General features: G+C 45.3%; 1 protein-coding gene across 1 annotated transcript; it reads left to right on the top strand.

The window, feature by feature from the left end:
- Positions 1–3,785: 3,785 nt before the first annotated feature.
- LOC139535612 (cytochrome b-c1 complex subunit 1, mitochondrial-like) lies at positions 3,786–12,109 on the top strand. Its single transcript, XM_071335198.1, has 12 exons — positions 3,786–3,944; positions 4,897–5,037; positions 5,191–5,277; positions 5,408–5,537; positions 7,838–8,036; positions 8,190–8,269; positions 8,413–8,528; positions 9,055–9,359; positions 9,492–9,577; positions 9,932–10,020; positions 10,173–10,248; positions 11,604–12,109. The coding sequence occupies exons 1-12, from the start codon at positions 3,882–3,884 to the stop codon at positions 11,666–11,668; spliced, it is 1,437 nt and encodes a 478-aa protein (XP_071191299.1). The 5' UTR covers positions 3,786–3,881; the 3' UTR covers positions 11,669–12,109.
- Positions 12,110–12,886: the final 777 nt, after the last annotated feature.

Raw genomic sequence — 12,886 nt, forward strand, 5'->3', positions numbered from 1 at the left:
TCCCCTAACAGAACAAGAGTGGCTGGAGTTCATCCACAATTACTACCTGGTTGTCCAGTAAGTATTCTATATAGTATGATTATTATGTGTCTCTTTCATGTCAGTACATGCAGCTCTTTGCATCTTATTGGTACTTCTCTCTCCCTCCCTTTCTCAGTGATGGTGTAGAGATAGAGGACCGTGTTCACTATGTGGACAGCTGTCAGGCCATGTTGCGTAGGCTTTGTGAGGTCAGTCCATAGTTAGACACAGACAGAATCCACAACATATGGATCGTCAAACCTGGGGCCAAGTCCCGGCGCAGAGGTGTGTGTGTTCCAAGAGGAGAAGAGACGTGACTTTATTTAAGTGTGTTTATTTGATACTTACAGTGTACCCCAACAGTTATGTTGTTTATGTGTCTCTTCCATGTCCCTCCAGCTGTGCAGGCATCACGTGTGCCAAAAGGCTGGATGACATCCTGAAGCTGGTGGACAGTAAGTGGGTGGTGCAGAAGTACCTGGAACACCCGCTGCTGGTGCACGGCACCAAGTTTGACCTGCGTCAGTTGTTTCTTGTGACTGACTGGAACCCTCTTACTGTCTGGTTCTATAAGAAGTGCTACCTAAGCTTCTCCTCCCAGCCCTACTCAGTGGAGACACTAGACAGCTGAGGGGGCATTTTCACCTAGTTGCTACTATGTTTTTCAATGTTGATTCCAAATTTCACTTTGTCGCTAATTTCCTATAACGATTTTTACAAGCTTCAGCACTCGGCGATCCCGTTCTGTGAGCTTGTGTGGCCTACCACTTCGCAGCTGAGCCGATGTTGTTCCTAGACATTTCCACTTCACAATAACAGTCACTGAGCTCTTCAGTAAGGTCATTCTACTGCCAATGTGTGTCTATGATTGCATGGCTTTGTGCTTGATTTGATACACCTGTCAGCAATGAGTGTGGCTGAAATCGCCTAATCCACTAATTTGAAGGTGTATCCACATACTTTTGTATATATAGTGGATATTTTTCCCATTCTATGCTTGACAACCATTTGGGACTGTGTGTACACATGGCCATGGCTGTGTGTACATTTACACACACTTAGGTTGTTGATAAAAGGTGAGGTGCACAGGTGAGCGAGTCGGTCAAGGATCGACTCAGACGAGGAGTTAAAGTTTAACAATCAGCAGTTTATTCAGAGTAAATATATTTGGTACTGCGCATGCGGGGCTCCGTCTAAAAACTCTGAGTGAGCTGAAAGAGGAGAGCCCCTAAAACAGGTTGATTACAGATTATATACAGTACAGAAAGTAGGTTGATTCTTTGAAGTCCTGGTCCTCTGGTTGGCTCTGGTCCGGGCGTAGTCCATGCTTATTGGTCCACCATTGTTGTTGAAGAATGTCCCTTGCTTAATGTCTGTTTTGAATTTCCCAACTGCCGTGGGTGCACAATGTTAATAAGCTTAGGATCCCTAGAAGCTCTATTAGGTATTAATGCAGTGTGTGTGGTTCTCTGTGTTTGAGTGTGAATGTGCGTGGGTGGTGTGTGTGTGTGTGTGTGTCTTCCAGCCATCAGCAGATATGTCATCACAAGATGAAGTCCCTTAGACCTCTGCGGTTGACCCAGTTCCTGTTTTCTTGGCTGTAAGAGGAAACATTAGTATGGCATGCCAGAGGCAGGTTGTGCAACATACTGCAAACACACTTGTAATATAAGTTCATTTGCTTTGCCTTTTGTTACTAAAAGCTAATGCATAGATATAAAGGCCTATCTTGGCTTCAAGCATATATGAGCATAAAAGTTTTTCTTACAAGGTTCATATTGTTAAGTCTCACACTTTGCGTGGAAATGATCCCACGCTTGGTTTACGCACTATTTTGTGCCTAAGCATGATTGATAAATGAGGCCTCTGTAGTTTTGGTGCAGGTACAGCCAACTAGTGCAAAAAATAATATTGCGATATTGTCAAAAATAATATTCCAATATGTAACTGTAGCGATTTATTATTATTTGTTTAAAAAATCCCCCCATCACTGTATGCCAACATTCCATTCAAACGATTATATAACATATAATATAATCGTTGAGAACTAACAATCACCAACATAAAAGCTAGACAGTCAGGGAGAATTGAAAATGGAAGGTTTAGCAGTATATATTTTGTTATTATGTTTGAGCAAAAGAACACAGATTTAACCATGGCAAAACACATAGAATTGCAGTAAATTTGCTTTAAAACAGCAAAATGTTCTCTTAGCTCCATGGCAGAATATGTCAATTGCATAAAATTCTCTTTAAAACTGCAACATTTCCTCTCAACTGCATGGCAAAATGTGAAGAAGTGCAGAAAATTTGCTTTAAGGAGCGGGTTAGAGCCCCGCTCCTTGAAAGCGGCAGCTCTACCCTTTAGCTCTGTGCTGATGTTGCCTGTAATCCATGGCTTCTGGTTGGGGTATGTACGTACGGTCACTGTAGGGATGACTTCATCGATGTACTTATTGATGAAGCCTGTGACTGATGTGGTGTACTCCTCAATGCCATCGGAAGAATCCCGGAACATATTCCGGTCTGTGCTAGCAAAACAGTCTTGTAGTTTAGCATCTGCGTCATCTGACCACTTCCGTGTTAAGCGAGTCACTGGTACTTCCTGCTTTAGTTTTTGCTTGTAAGCAGGAATCAGGAGGATATAGTAATGGTCAGATTTGCCATTTGGAGAACGAGGGAGAGCTTTGTACGCATCTCTGTGTGTGGAGTAAAGGTGGTCTAGTTTTTTCCCTCTGGTTGCACATATAACATTCTGGTAGAACTTAGATAAAAATGGATTTAAGTTTAAAGACTGGGAACCAATAAATCTCACTCGGAGGCTGTGTGTGTGGGTGTTTGAGTGAGAAAGACAGAGGCAACCAGTAAAAGCACAACTCCATTCATTATCGACACATTGTGCCGACACCAAAGATCCATTCCAGACTCTGACGTCAGGAGGACTTTGAGAGTTCGGTGTTAGCCAGACTACCTCTGCCCTGAATAAGAGGTTATACAGATGTTCTCTCTTGCTCTCTGTCTATAGGCAACAGGGAGGTGCCTCAGTATGTGGGGGTCAACCTCCTTGTTGAGGGCTCTCAGATAAAATGGCCCGCCGTCATCCTAAAAAAACATCCAATTCCCCAGAGTCTCTACCCAGACGGCATCACCAAAGCAAGGACAACGAGGCTGTGGCAGAGAAACCCAAGCCGGCCTCTTCTAAGAGGTGCCTGAAGGCTGCTGGCCAGAGAGTCCTGGAGGTTGCAGCGCCTGAGCCTTGTCAACTCCCTCCATCTGCCACCCAGTCCCATACCATGGACTGCTGGTAGAGACCCCGGGTTATAAGGCCCCAGAGTTATAAGCCCCCTGCTGCCCCTGATAGTTACAAAAGCCGTTTCCTTCCTCTGGGGGTCATCAACCTTCAAGACCCAGACAAGGAGCCCCCTGCCCTGCTTGTGCCCACTCCTCTGGTACCCCATGCTGGGATCAGGTTCCAGAACATCTCCAGGCACAAGAACCTCACCCATAGGGTGATCAGGACCATATGTGTATGGAGGGGAACTTACAAGAGCTCCTGACAGAGGGGGGTATTGGACTACTGTTGCTTAATGTTTTAAGCAGTTTTTTGCACTCAGCCATTGTAGGCCTACCTCATTATAATAAAGTCAGGATTGAATCCACTTAGCTAGATTGTTTAGCATTTCTGTATAATACTGTCATTTAGATAACAGTGTATGCTGCTACAGTGTAGCCTTTGTCCGACTTGTTGACGCTGCTGCTGCTTGCGTCAACCGCTGACGTCACAGTTCTATACAGGACTTCGCGTGCGTCCACGTTGTGGAACGTGCGCGCAGCTGATCTTTCTTTATTTGCCAGGAAAAGATGGCAGCGTCCGTGTGCGGAGTCGGGAGCACGGTGGGTCGAGCCCTAGCCAAAGCACGTAGCGTAAGTATTCAGGAACATCTTGGCATTTGAGGGGTCTGTAAGGAAAATAACGTTGTTGGTTGGTATCTGCATTTCCTTCACCACAGCGAAAAAAAGTAGGCCCCTGTGTAGGCTGTAGCAGAGGTATGTCTCTGGCTGTAGCTCGTTAGCGAGCTATCTTGGCTGTGTAACCAGACAAAGTGATAGCTAGCCGGTAAACATTATATTGGCAGGAAAGGCGCAACACATCACTGTAGATTACGTAATATGAGTGGAAATGTTGACATCATGTTAGTTAACCTATACCTGCGTTTATTCGATTTTAATAACTAACCCAAGGTCATTTGGACCATCTTCCGCGTTGTCCTTAGCTATCTGCCCAATCGTTAAGTTAACCAGTTAGCTAGCAGATGTTGGTTACCTCTTGTCCAGATAAATGATGACAGTATATTTTAGTAGTCGACCAGTTGCGTTGCTGACTGGTAATCACATTCCACTGGCCATATGTTAATTTGAGCTCGCTAGAAAGTCATTATATGATCTTGGCTAACTATTAAGTTTATTTTGACTGCAAACTGTAGTGGGCTGCTATGCTAGCTAACCGGTGAAGTGTTTTCTTGACGGACCCTCACTGAATATAAAAAAAAATAGCCCCTCACTGTTACCTCCAACGTATTAGCTAGCAAGGTCGACAGGCTGTACATGTAAATTGGTAGCTATCACTTATTGTGGGATCAAGTCAGCAGATCACCCCACAAGCACTTTCTCTTGTCCATTTAAATTTTTTATTGGCCATGATGACATTGAGTTGGAAAAATTCATATTTTGCTGACTCTATATCCCATTACTACAAATTATTTCAACAATTTCATACATGGAATCCGTACACCAGCTGTAGTCTTTATCAACACAACCAAATTAATTTACTATTTGCTAAAGAATCTCTTCACAGCTGACTATCCTCTCCCTCTAGCCCATCCTGCTGTCTCTACGGCGTGGCCAGGCGACGGTGACCTACGCCCAGAGCCTTCTAGGAGCTCCGGAGACCCGTCTCACTGCCCTGGACAATGGCCTGAGGATCGCATCCGAGGAGACTGGACATGGCACATGCACTGTAAGGACCTCTGCTGTGTCATTGATTATACAATCTAAGTACTGTTCATGATGGTTTTGGGAAACATTGCGTAATACAGTCACATTTCAGATGAACCTGGCTGTCTATTTTTTTGCGCAGCACGGTATAAGTTCCACCTGTACTCTCTCTCAGGTTGGGTTGTGGATCAACTGTGGAAGTCGCTACGAGACTGAGAAGAACAATGGAGCTGGGTTCTTCCTGGAGCATATGGCTTTCAAGGTACATAACAGCTGTGACATCTACCTTGAGTCTCATAAGGGATTTCACACTTAACTACTGCACCAGACTGGCCCAAAAGCATTTGACACTTTTCTGTTCTCCCCCTTTTCCCTTTGTTTCTTTTCCCCAGGGGACAAAGAAGCACCCCCAGATGGCCCTGGAGCAGCAGGTGGAGTCCATGGGTGCTCACCTGAGTGCATACACTTCCCGGGAGCACACTGCCTACTACATGAAGACCCTGGCCAAGGACCTGCCCAAAGGTGTGCCAACCAGACACCTGCAGACACAATGAGACAGGAATAAGGAATGGAGACTGTTTATAAGATGTGATAATTCAGTGTGTATGTGGGGTGGGGTTCTTATAAGCCCCTGGTCATAGAGAGGGAGTGTTTGTGTATATACAGTGCATTCGGGAAGTATTCAGACCCATCACCTTTTACACGTTTTGTTACATTACAGCCTTATTCTAAAACTGATCATTGTTTTTTCCCCTCATCAGCTCTACACACAACCCATAATGACAAAGCAAAAACTGTTTTTTAGACAATCACATACGTATTCAGACCCTTTACTCAGTACTTCGTTGGAGCACCTTTGGCAGCGATCCTCTCAAGCTCTGTCAGTTTGGATGGGAAGCGTCACGGCAGCTATTTTCAGGTCTCTCCAGAGATGTTCGATCGGGTTCAAATCCGGGCTCTGGCTGGGCCTCTTAAGGACATTCAGAGACTTGTCCTGAGGACACTCCTGCATTGGATAGACTGTGTGCTTAGTGTCGTTGTCCTTTTGGAAGGTGAAACTGTGCCCCAGTCTGAGGTCCTGAGTGCTCTGGAGCAGGTTTTCATCAAGGATCTCTCTGTACTTTGCTCCGTTCATCTTTACCTTGACTAGTCTCCTAGTCCCTGCCGCTGAAAAACATCCCCACAGCAAAATTCTGCCACCACCAAGCTTCACCGTAGGGATGGTGCCAGGTTTCCTCCAGATGTGATGCTTGGCATTCAGGCCAAATAGTCAATCCTGGTTTCATCAGACCAGAGGATCTTGTTTCTTATGGTCTGAGAGTCCTTTACGTGCCTTTTGGTTAATTCCAAGCGGGTTGTCGTGCCTTTTACTGAGGAGTGGCATCCGCCTGGCCACTCTACCATAAAGGCCTGATTGACAACATCTCTGCAGCACTCCACCAATCTGGAAGGTTCTCCCATCTCCACAGAGGAACTCTGGAGTTCTGTCAGTGACCATTGGGTTCTTGGTCACCTCCTTGACCAAGGCCCTTCTTGTATTCTTGGGGACCTTGAACGCTGCAGAAATGTTTTTGTACCCTTTCCCAGATCTGTGCCTCGACACAATCCTGTCTCGGCGCTCTACAGACAATTCCTTTGACCTCATGGCTTGGTTTTTGCTCTGACATGCACTGTCAACTGTGGGACCTTATATAGACAGGTGTGTGCCTTTCCAAATCATGTGCAATCAATTGAATTTACAACAGGTGGACTCCAATCAAGTTGTAGAAACATCTCAAGAATGATCAATGGAAACAGGATGCACTTGAGCTCAATTTCGAGTCTCATAGCAAAGGGTCTGAATACTTTTTGAAAAAACTGTTCTTGCTAGGTCATTATTGGGTATTGTGTGTAGATTGAGGTAAACATGTAATTTCATCAATTTTAGAATAAGACTAACGTAACAAAATGTGGAAAACATGAAGGGGTCTGGATACTTTCCGAATCCACTGTAGTTGTAAAGCACCTGTTGCCTTTTGGTCAATTATACTGAACAAAATAAACGCAACAATTAACAATTTGACAGTTACAGTTCGTAAGGAAATCAGTCAATTGAAATTAATTAATTAGGCCCTCATCTATGGATTTCACATGACTCTGCAGGGGCGCAGCCATTTGAGGGCAAAGGCCTACCCACTTGGCAGCCAGGCCCAGCCAATCAGAATGAGTTTCTCCACAAAGGGGCTTTATTAAACAAATGCTCATCACCCCTCCCACCCCCCTCAGACAGTCCCACAGGTGATGTAGCTGGATGTGGCAGTCCTGGTCTGTGGTTGTGAGGCCGGTTGGACTCCCTGCCAAGTTCTCTAAAACGACTTTGGAGGCAGTTTATGGTAGTGAAATTAACATTACATTCTCTGGCAACAGCTCTAGTTGACATTCCTGCAGTCAGCATGCCAGTTGCACCCTCCTTCAACTTCAGACACCTATGGCATTGTGTTGTGACATCTGCACATTTTAGAGAGGCCTTTTATTGTCCCCAGTACAAGGTGCACCGGTGTAATGATCACGCTGTTTAATTCGCTTCTTGATATGCCACACCTGCCAGGTGGATGGGTTACATTGGCAAAGGAAAAATGCTCACTAATAGGGATGTAAACAAATTTGTGCGTATGGAACATTTCTGAGATCTATTATTTCAGCTCGTGAAACATGGGACCAACACTACATGTTGTGTTTATATTTTTGTTCAGTATAGTTTACTGTGCATGTCCTCTAGTTATTGTCGTGGCTATATATATATATGTGTGTGTGTGTGTACTGAATCAGTACTCTATTCCCAGCGGTGGCGCTGTTATCTGAGGTGCTGCAGAGCAATGCCCTGAGCGAGGCTGACATTGAGCAGCAGAGGAGTGTAGTGCTGAAAGAGCTGGAGGAGGTGGAGGGCAGTCTGCAGGACGTGTGTCTGGACCTGCTGCACGCCACAGCTTTCCAGGGCACCCCCTTAGGACACAGTGTTCTGGGGCCATCCCAAAACGCCAGGTACACACACACTGAGCCTACCAGGGAATCTTATTGGGTCAGAGCATGCTAGGGCCAAGCCAAAACACTAGGGGAAGTCCCACATACCCGTTACAGCATCCTGTTACATTTCACAGCATTCCGAGTTAGTTTTGATCTGTCTCTTCCCTTCAGGACTTTGAGTCGACAGGATCTGGTAGATTTCATCAGGAGCCACTACAAGGCCCCCCGCATGGTGCTGGCAGCTGCTGGAGGTATGTCTCCCATACATTAACACTGCCATGTTAAGGCTGTGTAGAGAGGTATAATATGCAAATACAAACCGGCCCTGATTGATTGTTTTGTGTGTGTAATGTCGTCCTTGTTTGTAATGGCTCACTGCCTGTCTCCTGTGTAGGTGTGACTCACGAGGAGCTGGTTGGGTTGGCCAAGCAGCACTTCAGTGGCGTTTCCTTTGAGTACGAGGATGATGCTGTGCCTGTTTTGTCCCCCTGCCGCTTCTCTGGCAGCGAGGTGAGGAACGCTCCGGTCTCTGTCTGAATTTACCGATGTCTGAACAAGGGCACAGGCATCCCATCAGAGGGTTTATTCTGTCACATCCACCCCCTTTCCGTGATTACAATCTTGTCTCATTGCTGGAACTCCCCAATGAGAGAGAGAGAGAGAGACTCTAATATGACCCGCCAAACCGTGCTTCTTGACACCCGCTCGCTTAACCCGGAAGCCGGCTGCTTCAATGTGACGGAGGAAACACCGTTTAGCTGATGACCGAAGTCAGCCTGCAGGTGCCCGGCCCGCCACAATGAGTCGACTAGGGCGTGATGAGCCAAGTAAAGCCCCCGGCCAAACCCTCCACTAACCTGGACAACGCTGGGACAATTGTGGGACTCCCGGTCACGGCCGGTAATGGGATGGAACCCCAGGCTGTAGTGATGCAGTGCCTTATACCGCTGCGCCACTCGGGAGGCCCGGAGCTTTTCTTCTATGTTCTATTAAGAATGTTCATATTGTTAACCCTGCGTTGTCTCCCTCTTTGTAGATCCGCATGCGTGATGACGATATGCCCCTGGCACACATTGCCATCGCCGTGGAGGGTGCCAGTGCCGCCAGCCCAGACATAGTGCCTCTCATGGTGGCCAACTCCATCATTGGCAGCTATGACATCACTTTCGGTGGTGGAAAGCACCTGAGCAGTCGCCTGGCTCGTCTAGCCTCAGAGGAGAGTCTGTGCCACAGCTTCCAGGCCTTCCACTCCTCCTACAGCGACACTGGTCTGCTGGGCATCTACTTTGTCACTGACAAACACCACATCGACGACATGATGCACTGGTCACAGAACGCATGGTTAGTTGGGATTTACAATACGTACACTCAAGCGCTACACATGGATGCAGTCCTCGTTGAACACTTGTCCTCAGCCTGTGTATTTTTACATTTGATGGTATTGACCCACCTTTTTCCTTTCTCTCCCTGAAGGATGAACTTGTGCACCACAGTGACAGAGAGTGACATTGCCAGAGCCAAGAATGCCCTCAAGGCCAGCCTGGTGGGACAGCTCAACGGTAAGATCTTTACCTCATGTAGCCCATAAGAAACTTCAATGGACATTTCAGAAATGTTCTCATCTCCAGCACCACACCAACATCAACATGTAAAAATAAAAAAATTGGCGCATTTGTTTTGTATTGAAAGAGGAAGATGTGTGTTTCCAATGACATCGGTGTGATTTTAACCAATTGTGAGTAGGTGTTGCCTTCTAATTGGTTGATTTAATTGGAAAAACTCATCTTCCTCTTACTACAAAACATAGAAATGTGCTGTTTTTTCCCGTTTTAATGTTGGTGTGGTACTGGAGATGACATGGTGAACTAGTACTCCTTGGTCCCCACTAACACTGCCTTACTGCTCTCCTGTAGGAACGACACCGATATGTGATGACATCGGCAGACATGTCCTGAACTACGGCCGCCGTATCCCTCTAGCCGAGTGGGACGTCCGCATCAACGTGAGTACAACCCCCTTCACTGCCCAAACATACGGCTGTTACACCCTCCTACCACCTAGAGGGTGCTATTTCTGCGCCTCTTTCTTCCAAACCGACCCCCACTGCGTTCACCCACATTCTTCCTACCATCTCTGTCCCTGTCTCCCCCCCAGGCTGTGACGCCCAAGATGGTGCGTGACGTCTGCTCCAAATACATCTATGACAAGTGTCCCGCCGTTTCTGCTGTTGGTAAGTTACCACAAGGGATGTTGACTTAAATTGGTTAGCTGCCGAAAAATACCTTTGACTGGTCATGCTTATCGGTCTCTAGGTTTAAAAAAAATCTTATCACATGCGCACAGCTTACAGAGCCTAGTTTGAGAAACGGAATAGCCTATCACCTGTCAGACAGCACAAGAGCAGCTCCTCAAAAAGCCGGTACAGGAGTGAAACGTGCTTTCGTAAGCCCAGTCATTGCGCAACAAATAACTATTCTAAATGCAATCGAGTGTAACTGTTGATGGCCATGATTTTAGAGCTACTTTATTTCTCCATCTCAACACATAATTAAAGCACACCTCCCATTTGTGTGCGTAGACCATAGTCAGCGGGAGGCTATCAGCGCGTCACACGCCACTTTGCAATGTGACCTTGAGGCAGTAGAATTGTTTGAAACCTGAACGTTTTACTTTAGTTCATAGAGGCAATTCTTACCTTGCTTCAAAGTAGCCTTGCCAAAATCCAAGTGGGACATATTGTTAATTGGAGCCAATTATTTTATAAAGTCTTCCTCTTGACATTAACCAGCAATTCTTTCCTGTTCTATTGGTTTTCATATCAACTTATTTTTGTTGTCCAGAAGCACAATCCTAGTCATATTAACAACCCATTGTAGTTGTTGCTATTAGAATCCCTCTGTTTCTGAGATTTCTAATATGGAATCGCTCGCATTAGGTTTAATTTAACCTTTATTTTAACTAGGCAAGTCAGTTAAGAACAAATTCTTATTTTATAATGACGGCCTACCCTGGCCAAACCCGGATGACGCCGGGCCAATTGTGCGCCTCCCTATCGGACTCCCGATCACGGCCGGTTGTGATACAGCCCGGGATTGAATCAGGGCCTGTAGTGACGTCTGCTAGCACTGAGATGCAGTGCCTTAGACCGCTGCACTACTCGGGAGCCTTGGGTGCGCTGTTCAGAACAGTGTTTGCCCACTATTGCATTTTGGCAAATGTTTGAATGTTAAATTGTCTGCTTCATTACAGGAGGTGGATGTTAAATAATAGGCTATAGTCTTTTGACTAAGACAATAGGCTTGTTATTGTTGCATGTTTCCATTAAGCTCTTAATGAAAAATGTCAGTTCCTTGTATGCATGCATAGTTTGTTGATCACTATTTTACCTTGGTAAAAAATTAAGTTTGTTGACCGGTTAATGATGGTCGTCATTCGGCAGAAAAATTTACAGAAATTTGCATCCCTAGTTACCACACATCAGTATTCCTTCCAAGCAGCCTTTGCACCTTTATCCTCTTGTCTAGGATAGAGTCTGGAAGTCCAGACTCTATCCTTCTCTCATCTGTCTTTCTCTCTGTTGTACAGGCCCTATTGAGCAGCTGCCTGACTACAACAGGATGCGCAGTGCCATGTACTGGCTCCGCTTCTAAGATCCCCCATAGTGTTGCTACGCTCCTCCACTTCCATACTCCTCCCATCACTGCAAGAGTAAAGAACCGAGAACTGCCTCAGCTCATTAGCACAGACCAGTATGGACTCCAGGCCTTCTCTCCATCTCCTCTCACTACTTCAGTTCTAGTTGGTTATGAGGGAGAGAACCATGGTGTGTTGAGGGTGTGCATAAGTTGAGTGTTCTATTTCCTTGTATTTGTCACTGATGATCTTGAAAGATTGTAATACAGAATATTGTTAGTATCACTGAGCCTTTTCAGGCACCTGGTACTGCTCTGGAGAACAGAGGGGGACACCTGAACACATGCAGTGTACAATCATAGCACTGTACAACCAGTTGTGGAGAAGTATTTATGAATTGAGGTAATGTTTTGTTTCTGTCCTATTGTACATAAACTCATTCTGACATTCAAGTAAAACATGTTTGTGAGTCATTGTCCCACACAGAATTAGATTAGTAAGAATTAACATGTTATGATCTATCCTTGTTTTTGTATCAAATGGCATAATTCCAGTATTTAGTTCTTGTTCTAATTCAGCCACAATAGTTGGGTTAAAACTCCTGTTCCTCTGACTTGAGCTGCAGGGACCACTTCTACCCACCAGAGGGACAAGATCACTCCAGTATGAACTGATCTAACACTGTCAATGGTATGAACATGCTTTATTGACGAGGGAGGAGATTATCAGTCATGAAATGACATGTCTTCCAATGTATAAAATATTTGACCTATGAATATCAAATGTTAAGTAGATTACAGATCTCTCCCATTGTGGCTGATAGAATATCAGTAATTGCCTGGATGTCCCCACAGATTACACAGGATCAGTTAGACAAAAGGAAAACATTGCTATGACTGAGGCACGAGTGATGTGACACCCCATCTATCTGTCACTAGGGAAGAGTAAACAAGGGATATGTACTGTAACTTCACTGAGCAAAAATAACCAACAATTTAAAAGATTTTACAGTTCATATAAGGAAACCAGTCAATTGAAAAAAATTCATTGGGCTCTAATCTATGGATTTCACATGACTGGGAATACAGATATGCATCAGTTGGTCACAGATATCTTACAAAAAGGTAGGGGCATGGATTTAAAAAAAATGGTATCTGGTGTGACCATTTGCCTCACGCAGTGCGAAATCTCCTTCACATAGAGTTGATCAGGCTGTAGATTGTGTCCTGTGCAAT

The sequence above is a fragment of the Salvelinus alpinus genome, chromosome 12 (genome assembly GCF_045679555.1).
Source record: "Salvelinus alpinus chromosome 12, SLU_Salpinus.1, whole genome shotgun sequence".
NCBI lineage: Eukaryota > Metazoa > Chordata > Actinopteri > Salmoniformes > Salmonidae > Salvelinus > Salvelinus alpinus.

Excerpts from the sequence above, each read along its gene's own strand:
- LOC139535612 (XM_071335198.1), top strand. The coding sequence starts at position 3,882 with ATGGCAGCGTCCGTGTGCGGAGTCGGGAGCACGGTGGGTCGAGCCCTA. Across the intron at positions 8,270-8,412 it reads GGTGCTGGCAGCTGCTGGAG|GTGTGACTCACGAGGAGCTG; the intron begins GTATGTCTCCCA and ends TCTCCTGTGTAG. Across the intron at positions 9,578-9,931 it reads CCTGGTGGGACAGCTCAACG|GAACGACACCGATATGTGAT; the intron begins GTAAGATCTTTA and ends GCTCTCCTGTAG.